The 21,839-nt window shown below is 35.3% G+C and overlaps 1 protein-coding gene across 5 annotated transcripts in view; it reads left to right on the forward strand.

Moving 5' to 3' along the window:
- PHF14 (PHD finger protein 14) overlaps window positions 1-18,292 on the forward strand; it is a 199,482-nt gene extending 181,190 nt beyond the window's left edge. For 2 of the 5 annotated variants that reach the window (XM_061413572.1, XM_061413573.1), the window contains 2 exons: window positions 17,521-17,572; window positions 18,091-18,292. In XM_061413572.1, coding sequence (XP_061269556.1) covers window positions 17,521-17,540 — 20 coding nt within the window. In that variant the 3' untranslated portion in view covers window positions 17,541-17,572; window positions 18,091-18,292. The remainder of the gene's footprint in view (window positions 1-17,520; window positions 17,573-18,090) is intronic. The other 3 variants (XM_061413574.1, XM_061413571.1, XR_009735797.1) reach the window with 2 other exon arrangements.
- The last annotated feature ends 3,547 nt before the right edge of the window (window positions 18,293-21,839 follow it).

Below are 21,839 nucleotides of genomic sequence, written 5' to 3' on the forward strand. Positions count from 1 at the left end.
CATATAAAGTTAAAGGCAGAGAGAACAGCTAGTGCCATCTGTCCAGGGATCAAAAGGAAGACCAGCATGTTTGGAGCTAACATAACCAAGTTGGAGAACTGTTGAAGACGAAGCCAGAAAGGTGGGAGGGGCCAGATTTTATAGGATTTTATAGGCCATGGCAGGAGTTTGGATTCTAGTCTAAATACAGCACTCCTGGAGGGTTTCAAGCAAAGGTGGGATGTGATAACCTCCATGCCTTACAAAAATTGCTGCCTATTATATGGAGAATCGGTTGTACAACAGTAAAATGGAAGCAGTTGATTAGGAAGGTATTAGAGTAATCCTGGCAGGAAATATGGAATGGAAATACTGAAATTGTATTATTTGTGGTAATAGAGACGACAGGAGTTGGCTCTGGAGTATGAGAGAAAGAAAAGAATCAAAGAATGACTCCTAGAGTTTGTATTTGAGCAACTGAATAAATTACAGACCGAGAGAGGTATAAGGCTTTTGAGGGAGGTTGGTAGTGCTTGGGGAAAGGCAATCAAGTTTGGCTTTGTACCTGGTCTGTTTGAAGTGCTTATTTAAAAGTTCAGTGAAGATATCAAGTAGCAGTGGACATATGACCTTAAAACGTGGAATATATGCTAGGCTGAAGGTATAAATTGGAGAGTCAACATAAAATAGATGGCATTTGAGGCCCCTAGAGCCATCTCCAGTTAAGAGTAACAGAGTTCTAAAAACATTGATAAAAGGAAGTTAAAAGAAATAAGATATGGGGAAAATTCAGAGAACTAAGAGAAGAAAATTAACAAACATTCCAGTGTTGTATTGGTAAGGATGCTTTAACTGCAAGTAATAGAAAATGTAACATTTTAATATTTCATGCTTTGTGTTGATATATTCAGAATTAAGACTATTAGATGGTTGTAGGGTTAATTAATCTAAGATGTTTCTTTGTCTTCTGATGTTATCTGTGTGTGGACTTTAGGTTTACCTCTCCATCTTATCCTCCAGGTCTGAATGTATTTGTCATTTTTAGGACGGGGACGAGCTTCTCTGAAACTTCTAGGCTGTTTTAGTGAAATGCTCATAGCCTTGTACTTTCATTGAACATGTCTTAATTGCTATTATAGTTAGTAATCATTGTTTTGGACAGAGATTAAAAGATTCACAAGGCTCAGAATCTGCCTTATATATCAGTTTTGGGGGATTTTTTTCTTATTAGCACCTATCACAATAATGGACACACAGTTGATAATCAGGGGAAAGTGTATGAATGGCTTTTGTAGCTCTCTGAATGATCTTTTCAAATAGGTTTTTCAAATGTCATTTTATCAAATATTTTTTCTAATGTTTTATAGTGTTGATCATGGAATATTGAGAAATACTTTATACTTATAGAATAACTAATTGGTCATAGAAAACATCAGTTAAGTAAATACATTTTCAGGTAAGCTTTGTAACTGATTTGGTACTTGCCACAAGGCCTACTTTTGGCAATCATTTACAAGGGTATCAGTACTTGGTTTTCATTATGGTAACAGTTTAAAGCAAAGAGTTTAAAACATTGAACACTTTTCTTTTAAGAGCAAAATAGTGTTTATACAATTATTTTGAATTCAGAATGTAGAAAATGTGGCTGTTATATTTGATTCTGTCTGATATGAAGTACCACAACTAGAGAAAATTTCTATGTGGAATTTTCTAAAATGTTATTTTTTTTTTGAAGCAAAATTAAACTTTTTTTCACTCATGAAAAATTAATGTGCCATAGGAAATGTGTTACTTGGATGTCTAATGAGCTATTAATTTCCAATAAAACTGAGAAGATTAATGGATTCACTCTAGGGAAAATAGCATTCAACTTGAAATAGAGACATTTGCAGCAACTTAATCTGTTCCCTTGGGAGTAAAGTTTTAAAAAATCACTTTTAAGCATAAGTTTATTTCTCAAAGAGGTAGTCCTTTAATGTTGACTTAATAAAAGAGTAGTCAGTGTAAGTTACATTGAGAAGCGTTTGTTTCAAAGATGCAGAATACCAATCATAGAGAATGAAGGAGGATATATTATTCTGATGCCATACCCCAGCTCTAGACTATAACTCATTCTTTTTAAAAAAAAAAAAACTCTCCTTATGTATTGTCATAGTTCAGTTTTTTCTCTTTACATTTTATGCCTGATAGACTTTAAATTATACTTTCTGCATTGCACTGTAATTATATGACTGCCTATCTACCACATTGGGCTTCCCTGATAGCTCAGTTGGCAAAGAATCCGCCTGCAGTGCAGGAGACTTGGGTTCAGTCCCTGGGTTGGGAAGATCTCTTGGAGAAGGGAAAGGCTACCCACTCCAGTATTCTGGCCTGGAGAATTCCATGAACTATATGGTTGTAAAGAGTCAGACCCAACTGGGCAACTTTCACTTTCACTTTTCTAACACATTGGAACACTGGCTCCTCTAGGCAGAAGACATTTCATTCATCTTGTTATTTCCAGTACCTTTCCCAGTGTCTGACACACAGTCATTGTTCAATACATTTTTGCAAGACAAAGAAAGGAAGGATTTCTAGGAATAGAACTTACTTCAATACTTAATATTATCTTTAAAAGATAAAAATGTTTAATATGAGTCAAGGGATGAAGAGTCTTGTAAAATGAGAAGATTATTTTACCATTAAGAGTTGAGTTTGATTCTCATGGTTCTTATTAAACTTCATGAATCCTCAAAACACTACAATGAATTTCATGTGTGAAACATAACTCAGTATCTCTGAATGATTTTATGATTTTACTAGCAAGCAGTAAATACAGTTTACTAGTTTACAGTATGGAGTCTGTAATGAGCTGTCCATATCACAGAAATGCTGAAACTGTTACTCATAACTGATAACCTCTGTATATTATTTTGGTGAGAAACTTTACAGTATTTACAACATAAGTATACTTATTTCTAAATCATCTAACAAATATCATTTATCTGTTTGCTTATCTGTTCTTTTTGTGTTGAGACAAATTTGATTTTAAAAGCATTGCAAAAACATGTACGGTAAGTATGAAGCACCCAGCTTCTTTTGATAACTTCTTATATAATAGGACAGTTATCAAGTCTAAACATCAAATTATATAAATAACATCATTTTCATTATGGGAGTTTGTGTTACCTTTCACTTTTTGAATGTCTTCTATCTCTTCTCTAAAATAGCACTTTAAGATTGTGATATTTCCATTTATATAAATTCTACTTCTTTGACAGTGATTTGATACATAGTCTAGGTAAATAGTAACTATAGGGCTTGACTAAGCAAAAAAATTTTTTTAATTGAAGTATAATTTTTTTTTTTACTTCTAAAACTTTTAACTTGGATTTTTTTCAAATTTATTTATTTTAATTTGAGGCTAATTATTTTATAATATTGTACTGGTTTTGCCATATATCAACATGAATCCACCATGGGTGTACACATGTTCCCCATCCTGAACCCCCTTCCCACCTGCCTCGCTGTACCATACCTCTGAGTCATCCCAGTGCACCAGCCCCAAGCATCCTGTATCCTGCATCGAACCTGGACTGGTGATTCATTTCTTATATGATATTATACATGTTTCAATGCCATTCTCCCAAATCATCCCACCCTCTCCCTCTCCCACAGAGTCCAAAAGACTGTTCTATACATCTGTCTCTTTTGCTGTCTTGTATAACAGGGTTATCATTACCATCTTCCTAAATTCCATATATATGCGTTAGTATACTGTATTGGTGTTTTTCTTTCTGGCTTACTTCACTCTGTTTAATAGGCTCCAGTTTCATCCACCTCATTAGAACTGATTCAAATGTATTCTTTTTAATGGCTGAATAATACTTCATCATGTATATATACCACAGCTTTATTATCCATTCATCTGCTGATGGACATCTAGGTTGCTTCCACGTCCTGGCTATTATAAACAGTGCTGCGATGAACACTGGGATATATGTGTCTCTTTCCATTCTGGTTTCCTTGGTGTGTATGCCCAGCAGTGGGATTGCTGGGTTATAAGGCCATTCTATTTCCAGTTTTTTAAGGAATCTCCACACTGTTCTCCATAGTGGCTGTACTAGTTTGCATTCCCACCAACAGTGTAAGAGGGTTCCCTTTTCTGCACACCCTCTCCAGCATTTATTGCTTGTAGACTTGGATAGCAGCCATTCTGACTGGTGTGAAATGGTACCTCATTGTGGTTTTGATTTGCATTTCTCTGATAATGAGTGATGTTGAGCATCTTTTCATGTGTTTGTTAGCCATCTGTATGTCTTCTTTGGAGAAATATTTATATAGTTCTTTGGCCCATTTTTTGATTGGGTCATTTATTTTTCTGGAATTGAGCTGCAGGAGGTGCTTGTATATTTTTGAGACTAATTATTTGTCAGTTGCTTCATTTGCTATTATTTTCTCCCATTCTGAAGGCTGTCTTTTCACCTTGCTTAGAGTTTCCTTTGTTGTGCAGAAGCTTTTAATTTTAATTAGGTCCCATTTGTTTATTTTTGCTTTTATTTCCAATATTCTGGGAGGTAGGTTGTAGAGGATCCTGCTGTGATGTATGTCAGAGAGTGTTTTGCCTATGTTCTCCTCTAGGAGTTTTATAGTTTCTGGTTTTACGTTTAATCTTTAATCCGTTTTGAGTTTATTTTTGTGTATGGTGTTAGAAAATGTTCTAGTTTCATCTTTTACAAGTGGCTGACCAGTTTTCCCAGCACCACTTGTTAAAGAGATTGTCTTTTCTCTATTTTATGTTCTTGCCTCCTTTGTCAAAGATAAGGTGTCCATAGGTGCGTGGATTTATCTCTGGGCTTTCTATTTTGTTCCATTGATCTATATTTCTGTCTTTGTGCCAGTACCATACTGTCTTGATGACTGTGGCTTTGTAGTAGAGCCTAAAGTCAGGCAGTTTGATTCCTCCACTTCCTTTCTTCTTCCTCAAGATTGCTTTGGCTATTTGAGGTTTTTTGTATTTCCATACAAATTGTGAAATTATTTGTTCTAGCTCTGTGAAAAATACCATTGGTAGCTTGATAGGGATTGCATTGAACCTATAGATTGCTTTGGGTAGTATACTCATTTTCACTATATTGATTCTTCCGATCCATAAACAGTGGTATATTTCTCCATCTATTAGTGTCCTCTTTGATTTCTTTCACCAGTGTTTTATAGTTTTCTATATATAGGTCTTTAGTTTCTTTAGGTAGATATATTCCTAAGTGTTTTATTCTTTTCATTGCAATGGTGAATGGAATTGTTTCCTTAATTTCTCTTTCTGTTTTCTCATTATTAGTGTATAGGAATGCAAGGGATTTCTGTGTGCTGATTTTATATCCTGCAACTTTACTATATTCATTGATTAGCTCTAGTAATTTTCTGATGGCATCTTTAGGGTTTTCTATGTAGAGGATTTGGGGTTGCAAAGAGTCGGACACGACTGAGTGACTGATCTGATCTGATCTGATCTGATGTAGAGGATCATGTCATATGCAAACAGTGAGAGTTTTACTTCTTCTTTTCCAATTTGGATTCCTTTTATTTCTTTTTCTGCTCTGATTGCTGTGGCCAAAACTTCCAAAACTATGTTGAATAGTAGTAGTGAAAGTGGGCACCCTTGTCTTGTTCCTGACTTTAGGGGAAATAGCTTTCAATTTTTCACCATTGAGAATAATGTTTGCTGTGGGTTTGTCATATATAGCTTTTATTATGTTGAGGTATGTTCCTTCTGTTCCTGCTTTCTGGAGAGTTTTTTTATCATAAATGGATGTTGAATTTTGTCAAAGGCTTTCTCTGCATCTATTGAGATAATCAAATGGCTTTTATTTTTCAATTTGTTAATGTGGTGTATTACATTGATTGATTTGCGGATATTGAAGAGTCCCTTGCATCCCTGGGATAAAGCCCACTTCGTCATGGTGTGTGATCTTTTTAATGTGTTGTTGGATTCTGATTGCTAGAATTTTGTTAAGGATTTTTGCATCTATGTTCTTCAGTGATATTGGCCTGTAGTTTTCTTTTTTTGTGGCATCTTTGTCATGTTTTGGTATTAGGGTGATGGTGGCCTCCTAGAATGAGTTTGGAAGTTTACCTTCCTCTGCAATTTTCTGGAAGAGTTTGAGCAGGATAGGTGTTAGCTCTTCTCTAAATTTTTGGTAGAATTCAGCTGTGAAGCCATCTGGACCTGGGCTTATAATTCTTTAATTTAATATTAATTTACAATATTGTGTTAGGTTCACATGTACAGCAGAGCAATTTGGTTATACACATATTTATACACAATAAATTTTTTATGCCTTTCTATTATAGGCTATTAAAAGATATTGAATATAGTTCCCTGTGCTGTAGAGTAAATCCTTTTTGTTTATCTATTTTACAAATGGTAGTGTGTATCTGTTAATGCCATACTCCTAACTTATCTTCCCCCTACCCCTTTCCCTTTTGGTAACCGTAAGTTTTCTATGTCTGTGAGTCTATTTCTATATTGTAAATAAGTTCATTTGTATAGTTTTTTTTAGATTCCACAAGTTTTATCATATGGTATTCATCTTTCTCTTTCTGCCTTATTTTGCTTAGTATGATATTCTCTGGGTTCACCCATGTTGCTGCAAATGTCATTATTTCATTCTTTTTGTGGATGAGTAATATTCCATTGTATAAATGTACCACTTCTTTATCCATTCATCTGTTGATGGACACTAATGTTGTTTCCATGGCTACTGTAAATAGTGCTGCTGTGAGCATTAGGGTGCATGTGTCTTTTCAAATTTGAGTTTTGTCTTTTCTGGATATATGAGCAGAAGTGGGATTGCTAGATCATAGGGTAACTATTTTTAGGTTTTTAAGGAACACATACTAATTTCCATAGTGGCTGTACCAATTTACATTCCCACCAGCAGTGTAGGAGCGTTTCCTTTTCACCAAACCCTCTTCAGCATTTAGTATTTGTAAACTTTTTCATGATAACTATTCTGAACTGTGTGAGATGATACTTCAATATAGTTTTGATTGGCATTTCTCTAATAATTGGCAGTGTTGAAAATCTTTTCATGTACTTGTTGGTCATCTGTATGTCTTTGGAGAAATATCTATTTAGGTCTTCTGCCTATTTTTTGATTGGGTTGTTTTTTTGTTACTGAGTTGTATGTTGTTGTTATTTAGTCGCCAAGTTGTATCTGACTTCCTGCAACCCTGTGGACTGTAAACCGCCAGACTTCTCTGTCCATGGAATTTGGCAAGCAAGAATACTGGAATGGGTTGCCATTTCCTTCTCCAAGGGTCTTCCTGATCCAGGGATCAAACCTGCATCTACTGCATTGGCAGGCCAATTCTTTACCACTGAGCCACCAGGAAGCCCTGAGTTGTATGAGTTGTTTGTATATTTTGGAAATCAAGCCCTTGTCAGTCACATCATTTGGAAATATTTTCTCCCAGTCCGTAGGTTGTTTTTTCATTTTGTTTATGGTTTCCTTGTGGCTCCAATGGTAAAGAATCTGCCTGCAGTGCAGGACACCTCATTTCAATCCGTGGCCAGGAAGATCCCCTGGAGAAGCGAATGGCTACCCATTCCCTTCTGGAGAATTCCATGGACAGAGAGGAGCCTGATGGGCTATATATAGTCCCTGGGGTTGCAAAGAGCTGGAAACAACTGAGCAACTAACTCTTCTCTTTTCTTGCTGTGGAAAAGCTTATAAGTTTGATTAGGGCCCATTTGTTTATCTTTGCTTTTATTGCTTTTTGCCCTGGGAGATTGACTTAAGAAAACATTGGTACAATTTATGTCAGAGAATATTTTGCCTGTGTTCTCTTCTAGAAGTTTTATGGTGTCATGTCTTAATAAGTCTTTAAGTCACTTTGAGTTTAATTTTGTAAATGGTGTGAATGACTGTTCTAACTTTATTAACATGTGGCTGTCCAGCTTTCCAAACACGACTTGCTGAAGAAAATGTCTTTCTCCATTATATATGTCACCTTTGTTGAAGAAGACTAATTGACCAACGGCATACGGGCTTATTTCTGTGTTCTCTTTTCTGTTCCATTGATCTCTGTCTGCTTTTGTGCCAACACCATGCTGTTTTAATTACTGTAGCTCTGTAGTGTTGTCTGAAGTCTGGAAATGTTATACCTCCAGCTTTGTTCTTTTTTCTCAGGATTGGTTAGAACGACTTTTGCTGTGCCCCATAGATTTTGTATGGTTGTGTTTTATTGTCATCTATCTCAAGATATTTTTTATTTCCTCTTTGATTTCATCATTGACTTACTGATTTTTTAGTAACATTTTGTTTAGTCTCCATGTAATCATTTTTTCCCCTTGTTTCTCTTTCTGTTATTGATTTCTAGTTTCATGTCGTAGTTACAAAAGATATTTGAAATAATTTCCATCCTCCTAATTTATGGAGGTTTGTTTTGTGTCCTAGTATGTAAAGGATATATTTATCCTAGAGAATGTTCCATATGCACTTGAAAAGAATATATATTCTGGTCTTTTTAGATGTATTATCCTAGAGATCTCAATTAAGTCTGTTCTAGTGTGTCATTTAGGATCTCCATTGCCTTATTGAATTCCCATTAGTTTGTCCCTTTATGTCTGTTATTATGTATATATTTAAACACTTCTATAATGGGTGCTTATATACCTCTTCTTGAATTGATCTTTCTATCATTATGTAGTCTCCTTTATCTTTCTTTATGGCCTTTGTTTTAAAGTCTGTTTTGTCTGATATGAATATTGCTACTTTTGCTTTGTCATTTCCGTTTGCATGAAACACCTTTTTCTATCCCCTTGCTTTCAATGTATACCTTTTCTTCCCTAAAGAGAATCTCCTGTAGGCAGTATATTGTGGGTTTTTGTTTTATTATCTAGTCTGCCACTCTGTGTCTTGATTGGAGAATTTAGTCCATTTACCTTTAAATTATTTATTGATAATTATTTATTGCCATTTTAAATCTTGTTTTCCAGTTGATTCCTTTGTATTCCTTCTTTATCCCTGTCTTCTTTTTGTTTTTCTCTTGTGGTTTGATAGTTTTCTTTTCTATTATGCTATAGTTCCTTTCTTTTTGATTTTTGTGAAGTTCCTGCATGTTTTTGATTTGTGATTATCCTGGTTTTCAAGTATATTAACCCATAGCTTACCTACTTGCTTTCAACTGGTAGTCATATAAACTCAAATATTCTAAAAGATCTACATTTTTCTTACTTCCCTCCCTACATTTTATGATGTCCTATTTTACATCTTAATTTTTATCCTTTTGCTGCTCATTGTAGTTATAATTACTTTCACAGAATTTTTTCATGGTTTTTTATTGTTAATATTTGCACTGACTTATTTAAGTAATCTTCAGTCCTTTTATTTATTTGCCTTTAATGTAGATACTTCCTTCTTTTCCATTTAGTGAGGACGTTTAGATATTTCTTTTAGGATTGGTTTAGTATTCATAGAGCTAACTAACCTCTAAGTTCAGTTCAGTTCAGCCGCTCAGTCGTGTCCAACTCTTTGCGACCCCATGAATTGCAGCACACCAGGCCTCCCTGTCCATCACCAACTCCCAGAGTTCACCCAGACTCATGTCCATCGAGTCAGTGATGCCATCCAGCCATCTCATCCTCTGTCATCCCCTTCTCATGCTGCCTCCAATCTCTCCCAGCATCAGAGTCTTTTCCAATGAGTCAACTCTTCTCATGAGGTGGCCAAAGTAGTGGAGTTTCAGCTTTAGTATCAGTCCTTCCCATGAACACCCAGGACTGATCTCCTTTAGAATGGACTGGTTGGATCTCTCCAAGGGACTCTCAAGAGTCTTCTCCAACACCACAGTTCAAAAGCATCAATTCTTCAGCGCTCAGCTTTCTTCACAGTCCAACTGTCACATCCATGCATGACCACTGGAAAAACCATAGCCTTGACTAACCTCTAGGGTAGCTCAAATGGTAAAGAATCTGCCTGCAATATGGGAGGTGGTGGTGGTTGGTGGTTTAGTTGCTAAGACATGTCTGACTCTTGCGACTCCATAGACTATAGCCTGCCAGGCTTCTCTGTCTGGGATTTTCCAGGCAAGAATACTGGAGTGGATTGCCATTTCCTTCTCCAGGGGATCTTCCCAACCCAGGAATTGAAGCCAGGTTTCCTGCATTGCAGGCAAATTCTTTACCAACTGAGCTGTGAGGGAACCCATGTTCAGTCCTTGGGTTGAGAGGATCCCCTGGAAAAGGGCATAGCAACCCACTCCAGTATTCTTGCTTGGAGAATTCCATGGACAGAGGAGCCTGGCAGGCTCCAGTCCACGGAGTCACAAAGAGTCAGACATGACTGAGCATCTAATACAACAATAATAAGTAAATAAAAAAAAAAGAATTTCTCAGATAAGCAAAAACTAAAAGAATATATTTTTATATATTTGTTAGAGCAGGTCAGGGTTTCCCTGGTGGCTCAGACAGTAAATAATCCATCAGGAAGTGCAGGAGACCTGGGTTCAATCCATGGGTTGGGAAGATCCCCTGGAGGAGGATATGGTGAACCACTTCAGTATTCTTGCCTGGAGAATCCCAATGGACACAATCCTGGTGGGCTACAGTCCATGGGGTCACAAAGAGTCAGACACAACTGAGTGACTCTCTCTCTCTCACACATACACATCAGGTGAGCTCCATATCCCTCTACTCTGCCATCTTGATCTCCTCCACCAAAATCCTTTTAATATTATATATGTAAAACGCCTGCATTAAACTTCTCATCATATTGTAAAGGATAAACAAAATGCTGTCACATATTACTGAAGAAGTCACTTCTTCCACAATGGCCAATTCCAATATCAATGGTTATTGCTTATATTAATAAATATAAATAAGCTACATATAAGTTTTTTCCAGCTTGTATAAGGAACTCATTTATTGCTGAATAATTTCCAGTCATAAAACAGTGCATGTGTGACTGGAAAGTTTAATGAGTCAGTCACTGATTTTTATACAACCTAGAAATTTCTTAGCTGTGGAACTATTATTTTACTGATGAGCTTTTTTACCTCAAACATTTTTAGACATTATTTTTGCCTCATTTTTGCTTGATGAAATTTAATCTTGTATGTGTATGTTTAGGACAGAAAAAAATCAAACAACATAAATTTAGAAATCTCTCTTCTCCTTGAATACCTGTGGGAAAAGTAAAAATTCATATTTATTATCTTTAAATATTAGCACATTTAGGATTTTTGTAATGTTACATTTAGTGAATAATAGATAATTTATGCAAAAAATACTTTCTGAAGAGCCTCTTAAAATGTTATATCTTAATATAACATAATCTTTTAATTCATACACATTGGATTTGTGCTGTTCTCATTTGAAAATATATTGCCCCATTATAGAATTTGATTTCTGGTGTACACTTTTAAGTTTATTTCCTAGATATTAGAAGCCTAACAGAGAAGGAAAATGTATTATCTTTAAGATTATAAGTTCTGCAGGGGTTATCAGACATATGCCTTATACAAGAACTCATCTGTCAGAGAAGAAAAGAATATGATTAAAATTTCTAGGCCCAGCAGGTTAGCAACCTGCTAAATACCTAAAAATTCAAAGTTGTGCTTTTTTTTTAATGTTTATGGGAAGATATAAGCTTATAGAATTAGGTTTATACTCATTAAGTGTCTGCCCTAACTCACACTTACCATCCATCATTCATTTTCGTTTTTTTAATTCGATTTTGCCAGACTCTTATCTTGCACTTACTGTTTTCCATCTCCTTTTAATATGCCCTCCCCAAATGGCTGACCCGTCCTTAGGGCCTTTCTTCCCAGGTCACAGGAATTCTCTCGATCTCAAATCATACATGGGAAATCCAAAGCCTTATTTTTAACTATCCCATTTCCATGCCATCAAAAAACACCACAAGGAAGTTAAAGGTAACAAGAGAAACTAAAGATTTAGAAGGACAAACCTACTCAACTAAAGATTTAGAAGGGCAAACTTAACTAGATCTCCAGAATCACAGATGGAGAGATATGATGGTTAATAAATGAAATAAATGAGATATAAAATTCATATATACTCACACATGAAATTAGAAATTTATTACCATCCCTTTGGGGCTTCCCAGGTGGCACAGGGTTAAAGAATTCACCTGCCCATGCAGGAGACACAGGTTCGATCCCTGGGTCAGGAAGGTCCCCTGGAGTAGCAAATGGCAAACCTCTCCAGTATTCTTACCTGGAAAATTCCATGGACAGAGCCTGGAGAGCTACAGTCCATGGGGTCGCAAAGAGTCGGACATGACTGAGCACTTATTGTCCTTTTATGTATGTATTATACTTGCTATTAACATAAAGCCCATGAGTTTGTAACATTAGGTAATATTACCATATTAGATAATATTACAATATTAAACAATATTTAACTATCTTTTGTTGAATCACTAAGTAGAGAAAAAGGTAGAAATTTATAAAATAGCTCCATCTTATTTAGCAACATTTATGTTTGAACTAGGTTCACTGAGAACTTCCCAGGTTACTGTAATTTTACAGTGTAGCCATAGACTTTCTAATTAAATATGCAACTTCTGTCATAAGAAAAAAACCTCTTTTGCTTTTTACTGTAAATTTAATTAAGCATTTCTTGTAAGTTCATTTCAGTATCTTTATCACGGCCCACTAAAGTTAGGATTCAGTTGTAAAATGGTAGACTAATTGCCTTTTGTATTAAATGAAATAAGAATCTCAAATATGCAACGTCAGGAAATTTAATTGTGGTCTTCAATTGCTTATTCAATGCATTGGAAAACTGAATGCCAGAAGAACAGAAAAAAGGGCCAAAGGTTATTAAATGTAGCACATCACACACATTTTGCACTTTACTTAATGATCCAAGTGTTTATTGCCATGAAGTAAATGCACCATTTAAAGAATTATGGTGGAATTGTAAAACGTTAAAAACTCTAATTAATTTTAGTCTGAAGCATGCAGCATGCTCGTTTTTGCCTAAAACATTTTCATTATCATCAGAATTTTTTCAGTTATTAAGATAAATTTTTCCCATTGTGCAGCACTAGCATATTTTCAGTATTAAAAGCATAATCTTAAATGCTGTTGAGAGTTACATCTGGTACGTTTTAAATAAGTAAAAGAGCAATTTTTGACCACACATTAGAGTATATTATATATTGCTTTTCTATACTTACTCTACAATTAACAGCTTAAGTGTGTCTTCATATTTTTTACTGGAAGTTTTGGAAGGATCATAGTTAAAGCATACAGATAATTTCAACTATTAATTTGAATCTGATTATAGAAACTTCTGATTAAAGGAATATTTAAAATCTAAAGAAAATATCAAAAGATAATAGAAATATTTTAGTGCTTAGTTGCACTTTCTCACTTTATTTTACAGTTCCCACCATATGTCTTTGTCTGCTGCTATAAAATGAAAACAGCTGACATCATTCTCTTTGAAAACAATCTCCCATTATGCTTTCTTATTTCTGGAAATAAAGCTTATATTTTCTGACTGTGAGTAGAAATGTAAGAAAAATGCCTGGAAGCACAGACAAGAAAATAAAAAATTAATAGCATCATCATAATAAACAGTTGAGGTACTTAAGAAAGGAATTTTAAGTGCAAAAATGGAAAGCATAAACAATTTATTTTAGCTGTATATTTTCAATGTAGAGGCTAAAGTAACCTTGAATTTTCTTTTACATAAAATCTTTGTGCATAAATCACCCTTACTTTGAATTTAGAAAACTTTCATCAAGTATTCATTTCTATTTTGTTTTTTAAATCTTTTTTTTATTTTAAATAATTTTAGACTTACCAAAACTTAGGAGTTTCCCTGGTGGCTCAGAGGGTAAAGCGTCTGCCCACAATGCGGGAGACCTGGGTTCGATCCCTGGGTTGGGAAGATCCCCTGGAGAAGAAAATGGCAACCCACTCCAGTATTTTTGCCTGGAGAATCCCATGGACGGAGGAGCCTGGTAGGCTACAGTCCACGGGGTTGCAAAGAGTCAGACATGTCTGAGTGACTTCACTTTCACTTTCAAAAGTTGCAGAAATAGCACACATAATTCCCATTTGCCCTTTATCCAGCTTCCTACAGTGTTATTATCTTCTACTATTTAATTCTTTTATAGAGTGTTTATCTGATGTTTTTTGTATTAGACTGAGGTTCATGCATTGCTGGGAAGGATACCACAAATCAGAATTAACATGCCCTTTGTAAAGCATCTTAATATGCGTTACTGGTAATGTTAACCATTTTTAAAGATGAAATAATGGGGAAAATTTGTCCCTTTGAATAATCCAACCTTTAAAAGAAATCATTTAAAACTTGACAGTCTGTAGCATAAATACAGAGTCATCTTTATTCATAGACTGTAATTTTGAATCTAGGTACTACCTGAGCATTAAGAAGTCCAGTTGCTAAAATAATTGCTCTTTGTTTGGAGTTGGTTACCTCAAGAGAAAGGAAAAGCGGGATGGATAGGTTTTATTGACATTAATTCTTTCAACTATTATGAGAACAAAGTCAAATTTGTAAATAAAGGGAAATAGAAGGCTACCTCTTCCAAATTGATGCTGCAAGCTGAGTAGTATTTAAACAGACTCTTTTGGGTTTTATGGGATCTAGCTTAGATGAAAAATGGCACCGTTTTTACTTATTTTCTGTTTGAATGACTCTCTTAGTCTCATGTTGCCACCTGGAGCATGAGTCCATAATTACACGGTCCCTGTATGCCTAGATATTAACATTCTCCTCACTCCAACAGTTCTGTCAGTGTACAAAGAGCAGGGAGGTCAAGGAATCGCGTGTAATGATTTGGCATTACGAGTGTTACTGTTACGTGTGTGTATTCCTGAAATTCCGCATGTAACAGCAGATCTGCAAGGTTGCTGTAATCACATGTTTTCTGGAGTATAAATTAACAGGCTTAAACATTAAGAGGTAAACCTGTCTACTTCCCAGTAGCCCCAAAGGGTACATTTTCTTGTTGGCTGCTTCAGAATACTTCATGAAACAAATGTCAAACTTGTCAGGGCTGTCACTAAGAAAATGATCCTTGTAGCAAGGGTCTTCTTTCACTGGGAAACAAACAGATGTCTTATCTTAGAAAAGAGTGACAAAACCTGCCATCTATCAGGAGAAATTTTTGTCAGCCTTTATTAATCTGGTAGCAAAGAAATACTTCGGTAAAAGAGCTTCCTTTCTTTGTAGTTTCATTCATTACACAGTCATTTGTGAATGATATTTGATTTGCTGCCTGAACTATTTTAATGATTTTATTAATTTTGAACTGTTGATAAAGTTCTTATAAAAATTGACAATGTAACGTTAGCAATACAAGTTAGCACTTCTGGAAAAAAAAAGACAACTTCTAAAATCATTTCTGGAGTTTTATTATATCTAATTCTGATGTTTTATTTATAGTGATTAAAATCTATTGCTGTTAGTTTTATTATTTTGGTGATACTATACCACAGCAATTATGTTGTGTGGGACTCTTATCAGTGGGACTAAATGCCTTCTCTACACTTCCATAATCCTTTATGGAATCTATATCCAGATTACAGCTATTTTTATCCAAAGGTAGAAGAGATTGTATCTTGCTAACTTACATAAATAGTTTAAAGGCATAGAAAGGCAAGATATTTTAAGACAGACTCTCATCATAAGAAACTTTTGTACCTATGCTGAACAGGAGGTACTATTAGACATGCATTTATTAGCTATACTTGATTCCTAAGAAAAATTCAACAAAAAGACTGACATTATATAGTGAAAGTGACGTCACTCAGTCGTGTCGGACTCTTTGCGACCCCATGGACTGTAGCCTACCACGCTCCTCCATCCATGAGATTTTCCAGGCAAGAGTACTGGAGTAGGTTGCCATTTATGGAAGTAAATATTATAGATAATTCCGAGTTCTCAGGGGAAAACTAGGTAACCACCTTGTTAAACCAGTAAGTCATATTGCTGTGAGGACTTACTAGACCGTTCACATGATAAAAGCTCCATTTTTTTTTTTTTCAAAACTTAAAGACTATGAATTTGGTAAAAGCAATTTTGTCTAATGTTGCTTCTAACGTTTTTGCTCATTCCTGTTTTCAGTACTGTTTTAGTAAACTCAGAAGTGTAACCACTAGATAAGGAAGGATATTTTGCTTTTCCAAAGCACACACCTCTTATTCATTCTTTATCCCAGTATTTAAAATAGTTCAGGAAACGTTTATGGAACTCCACCTAGATACTAAATATGCCCTGTTAGATGGTAGGAATATAAGATAAAGATAAAACCTTGCCTTGCGCAACATATAGACACATTCAGTCCTACCTAATAAAATCTTGCCACCTTTACCTGCTGATGTAACACTTTCTGTCAGTGTTCCACCTGAAGAAGACAGTGGAAAATATGGAATAGGATTTGGTTTTTATTAGGTTGTAATTAAAATGTAATCTCTGTTTGAGTTAAAGTGTTGAGTTAAAGTGGAAACTGCGTGCGTGTGTGCTAAGTTGCTTCAATCGTGTTTGGACTTTGTGACCCTATGGACTGTAGCCTGCCAGGCTCTTCAATCGATGGGATTCTCCAGGCAAGAATACTGGAGTGGGTTACCATGCCCTTCTCCAGGGGATCTTCCCAACCAGGGATCAAATCTGCAGTTCCTGCAGCTCCTGCATTGCAGGCAGATTCTTTACTACTGGGAAGCCAGCCACCAGGGAAACCCAAAAACTACCTGTTCATTAATAGATTTTCAATAGTCAATTCAACATTCTATCTCTATTCAGTAGAGAAAATTTGAAAAAAACAAAAAAAAACACTCAGTGGTTGTTATACGTAGAAAAATACATTAAAATTACATCACCTAAATTGATATTCAGAACCCCATCCTCTGTATCCAACATATCTATAATTATTCAGTCTGACTGATAATATTGATAACTTTTCTACTTTTCGGGTATTGACAAAGGCTAAATGACAGTTGCTATTGAAGTTTAGAGACAGTGTCTATAAAGGAAGCTTTCTCCACCTTAATATTTATGGGCAAGGATGTGGTCTTTCATGGAAAACATAGATATATATACACACATCTTGATTTGCATTTACTTAATAAAGTCAGTTTAGTAACCAAAGCTCAGTAATTATTTAATTTAATTGAATTTGGTTTTATAAGAAGATAAAGAGATACAGGGTTTTATGTTTGGTGATACTGATATAATTAATTACTGTTGTCCACAGATGCTTAAGAAATTAAGATACTCATACTTTAACTTGTGAAGAGTTAGACAATGCGTTTTACTTCAGTTAATAAGAACAAAAGGCCTTTCAGGAATACTAGGAAAGCAAGACTGCTTCGTACTTGGGTGTTATTGAAAGAACATAGATGATGAGATGGATTATAAAATGTAAGGTGACATATTTTTCCAGATTCTCATTCATTTATACTTTGGAGGTCACCATTTAATATTGAACATAAGATGTATTTCATTCCTATGGAAGCAGACATTATGATGTCACTTTATTTATTCACCATGTTCCACAGGACCCTGCTATGAATTATGAAGCCACCACTCAGAATCGAAACTGTAGAAGATGTAAGCATTCTATTGCCTGACATGCCCATTTTAGAGTTTCCTATTTTAGAGCTGACTGATTTTCAGATAACATATGGTGGTCCAAGTAATTGGGAAATTGGCAGACCTGTCAAGAAAGTCTGCTGGATGAGACAAAAATGCCAATGTACATAAAGTGTCTCAGAAGTTACATTTACTATTTTTTTTATCAAATAGTGAAGTAAAAATATCTGATTGACCCCTAAAAAGGATATTTTTTTAGTGGCAAGTGTTTTCAAAAGTAATTTTTAGGTCATTGATAAAATAAGTTGCTTTTAAAAATACATAGAAAAATTTAGCCAACATGTAGTATAAAACAGCATGCACTGTAAATATTTAAATGTTACATAATTGTGCCATTTTGTTTATAGCCTTTTCCCTAGTATTACTGGAATCATGATAGTTAATTCTTCAGAGAAATAAAGTTAAAGTGTATGAAGTATAAGTGATTAAATGCTCTAAGGTTTGTATTTTAATGTTTTCCCAAATTTATTTCACAGGAAGATGAAAATGAAGCTGAAAGAAAAAATATATCTCAGGAGCTCAGCGTGGAACAGAAAAATTCAAAGAAATAAAGGATTTTCTGTAGTGTTTTGAGAAGTTTGCAACTTATGTAGTAGCAGATGAAATTTCTAATTGTAAAATGTTAAACTGTAAAATCTAATTTGCAAAATGTTCTCAATAAAGTCATTGAAAATGAAATGGGACTTTGCATTTGGAATTTGTATGCTTTTTTAGAGCAATTTAAACATTTGTATAAAAGACCTTTAAAATATATTTTTTTTAATTCTCTACTGAATTTGAGAATAGAGACAGAATTTCCTCTTATCTGTAATCCAAGTGTTATCACATGTGAATGACCTAAAAAAAACAAACTCTGAAAGTTTTTTTTTTTTTTTTGCTTGCAAGTCTGTGTTGTCTTCTTCGGGAACCTTAATAGAATTCCAATTATTAATATAAAGAAATCCAACATAGTTCAAAAATGAACAGGAAATGTTTGCATTTGAAAACCAGCAAGTGCCACAGGATGAAATATCATTTTCTGATTTCATCAACTTATACATCACATAATACTCTGGGATTGCAGGTAAAGGCTGAAAAGAAATGGTAACTTAACATTCTCTGTGACAGAAGTAGTACCATGATTTTGAATTCACATGATATTTACTAAGGACCTAGTATGTGCTTAGGCCTTACACATTTTTTCTGGACATTTGTTCCCTACTTGTGTTTCTTTGGCTTAGGAGTTTTCTAAAATTCCTTTGATTCCTATCTTTCTCAGAGTTCTCAGTAACCAGACATTTTACTTTTCCTGATTCTAATTCCTAAGCTATCATCTGCCAACCTCAGCAGGAGGAACAAATCCACTTGCTATTTGCAGAGCCAAGTGTTTTTTGGCAGATGCCTTTGTTTGATTATTTAAAGCAGAGTTTCTTAAAATGAGAAGCAAAACTTTGGAAAGCTTATAAGAACATGCCAGCGCACACTGCTTCCCTGTGAGAATGGAGTCTGTGTATTGTACTTACCCTGGAGCAATGGTTTTATCACAAGCATCTGAGGAGCCCTGTAAAGGTGTGGCAGTGGGACAGGCTGGCAGCTATGATCATAGCACACCAAAGTGGGGAAAACTGCAAGTAGGCAAGATAGAACATTCACTGATGTGTATAACCTCAAATAATGGATATCAGGAAAACAGCTCTATCCCATACACTGGACTCCCTGGGTGGTGAATTCTGAAGCAGACTTTGAGCCAAAGAAAAGCCTGAGAAGGCATGTCAGAGTCTGAAGAGGGCCCTTGGAATAAGCAAATACAATTTGACTCCTCCCTTTTTTTCTCTATTTTTGGAATATATATTAGTTTATTTCAAAATAACCCATATTCACTTAGATTGGAGTTACATTAGTGGTGTCATTTTTGAAAAGAAACAATAATACATGATTCTTATCATCATGATCATTTATTACATTGATTGTGTTGTAGATACTCTGCTAAACAGTATTTTTTATACCACTAATAAACGCTATTGACATAAAAGATAATTATTACTTTTTCGCTTTACCAATGATAAGTTTGAGGCTTAGGGGGAATAAATTAACCAAGGTTATATAACTTGTAATTGGCAGAGCAAAACTTCAAACCCAAGCAGTCTCACCCCAGAATACCACATTTAATCATTGTGAAATACCTACTAGCATCATCTCTTTCAATTCACTATCATTCCCCCAAAACACAATCTTTCTTTTTAGAATCTTATTTACCACCTGCTATGTCCCGTTTAATTATTTTTCTTCTTAACCATGCTTAATTCAATTTGCAAACTTTGACTTCAGTAAAATAAGTGGAATAATTACCAGCCCACTTCCCCTAAAACATGAAAAACCTGCTTTATATTTTCTACACTGAATTATGATGGAACAACAACTATGAAAGCATCTTACTGCTTCTCACCAATTTTTCAGTAACTTTTTGGCCATATTTTTTCAGTAAACTAGTTACTAGTGTACTGTCATCTCATCTCATAATACTTACATTTCTAAAATAAGTTGTTGAGTGTGAGAATCTCAGGGACACTCAGCTATTCAACAGACATTTTAAATATATCTAAGTAAAACCTTTATGCATTTAAAACTCCAATTTTCCATTATAGAAATATTCTAAAATATTTGTATACCCCTTGGCTTATGGACAATGTATAATAAAGTAAATCACTATAAATTTCTTTAGGGAAAATTTTCCACATGAATTTATCAAAATTTTTAGGGTTTATACATTTATGCCATAAATATATACACATATATCTTGTTATAATGCTAAAAGACTGCCCACATTATATGACTGATTAAGCTGGTCATTGTATTTAAATAAAATTTTACATATTATGTATTGTTTTATAGAGCATATAACTTGTACTAGCTCAGGTTGCCATAACATACCTCAGGCTCATTTTAATTCAGTTCAGTCGCTCAGTCGTGTCTGACTCTTTGCTACCCCATGGACTGACTGCTGCATGCCAGGCTTCCCTGTCCATCACTAACTCCCAGAGCTTACTCAAACTCATGTCCATAGAGTCAGTGATGCCATCCTACCATCTCATCCTCTGTCGTCCCCTTCTCCTCCTGCCTTCGGTCTTTCCCAGAATCAGGGTCTTTTCCAATGAGTCTGTTCTTCCCATCAGGTGGCCAAAGGATTGGAGCTTCAGCTTCAGCATCAAGAATATTCTTGAGGAATATTCAAGACTGATTTCCTTTAGGATGGACTGGTTGGATCTCCTTGCAGTCCAAGGGACTCTCAAGAGTCTTCTCCAACACCACAGTTCAAAAGCATCAACTCTTTGGAGCTCAGCTTTCTTTATAATCCAACTCTCACATCCATACATGACTACTGGAAAAACCATAGCTTTGACAAGATGGATCTTTGTTGGCAAAGTAATGTCTCTGCTTTTTAATATGCTGTCCAGGTTGATCGTAGTTTTCTCCTAAGGAGCAACCGTCTTTTAATTTCAGGGCTGCAGTCACAATCTGCAGTGATTTTGGAGTCCCCCCAAAATAAAGTCTGTCACTGTTTTCCACTGTTTACCTATCTATTTGCCATGAAGTGATGGGACCAGATGCCATGATCTTTAGTTTTCTGAATGTTGAGTTTTAAGCCAACTTTTTCACTCTCCTCTTTCACTTTTATCAGGAGGCTCTTTAGTTCTTCTTCGTTTTCTGCCATAAGGGTAGTGTCATCTGCATATCTGAGGTTATTGATATTTCTCCTGGCAATCTTGATTCCAACTTGTGCTTCCTCCAGCCCAGCGTTTCTCATGATGTACTCTGCATAGAAGTTAAATAATCAGGGTGACAATATACAGCCTTGACGTACTCCTTTCCCAATTTGGAACCAGTCTGTTGTTCCATGTCCAGTTCTAACTGTTGCTTCTTGATCTGCTTACAGATTTTTTAGGAGGCAGGTCAGGTGGTCTAGTATTCCCATCTCTTAAAGAATTTTCCACAGCTTGTTGTGATCCACACAGTCAAAAGTTTGGCATAGTCAATAAAGCAGAAATAGATGTTTTTCTGGAACTCTCTTGCTTTTTCAGTGATCCAGCAGATATTGGCAATTTGATCTCTGGTTCCTCTGCCTTTTCTAAATCCAGCTTGAACATCTGGAAGTTCACAGTTCCCGTACTGTTGAAGCCTGGCTTGGAGAATTTTGAGCATTACTTTACTAGCGTGTGAGATGAGCGCAACTGTGCAGTAGTTTGAG

Source organism: Bos javanicus, chromosome 4 (genome assembly GCF_032452875.1).
Source record: "Bos javanicus breed banteng chromosome 4, ARS-OSU_banteng_1.0, whole genome shotgun sequence".
NCBI classification, from domain to species: domain Eukaryota; kingdom Metazoa; phylum Chordata; class Mammalia; order Artiodactyla; family Bovidae; genus Bos; species Bos javanicus.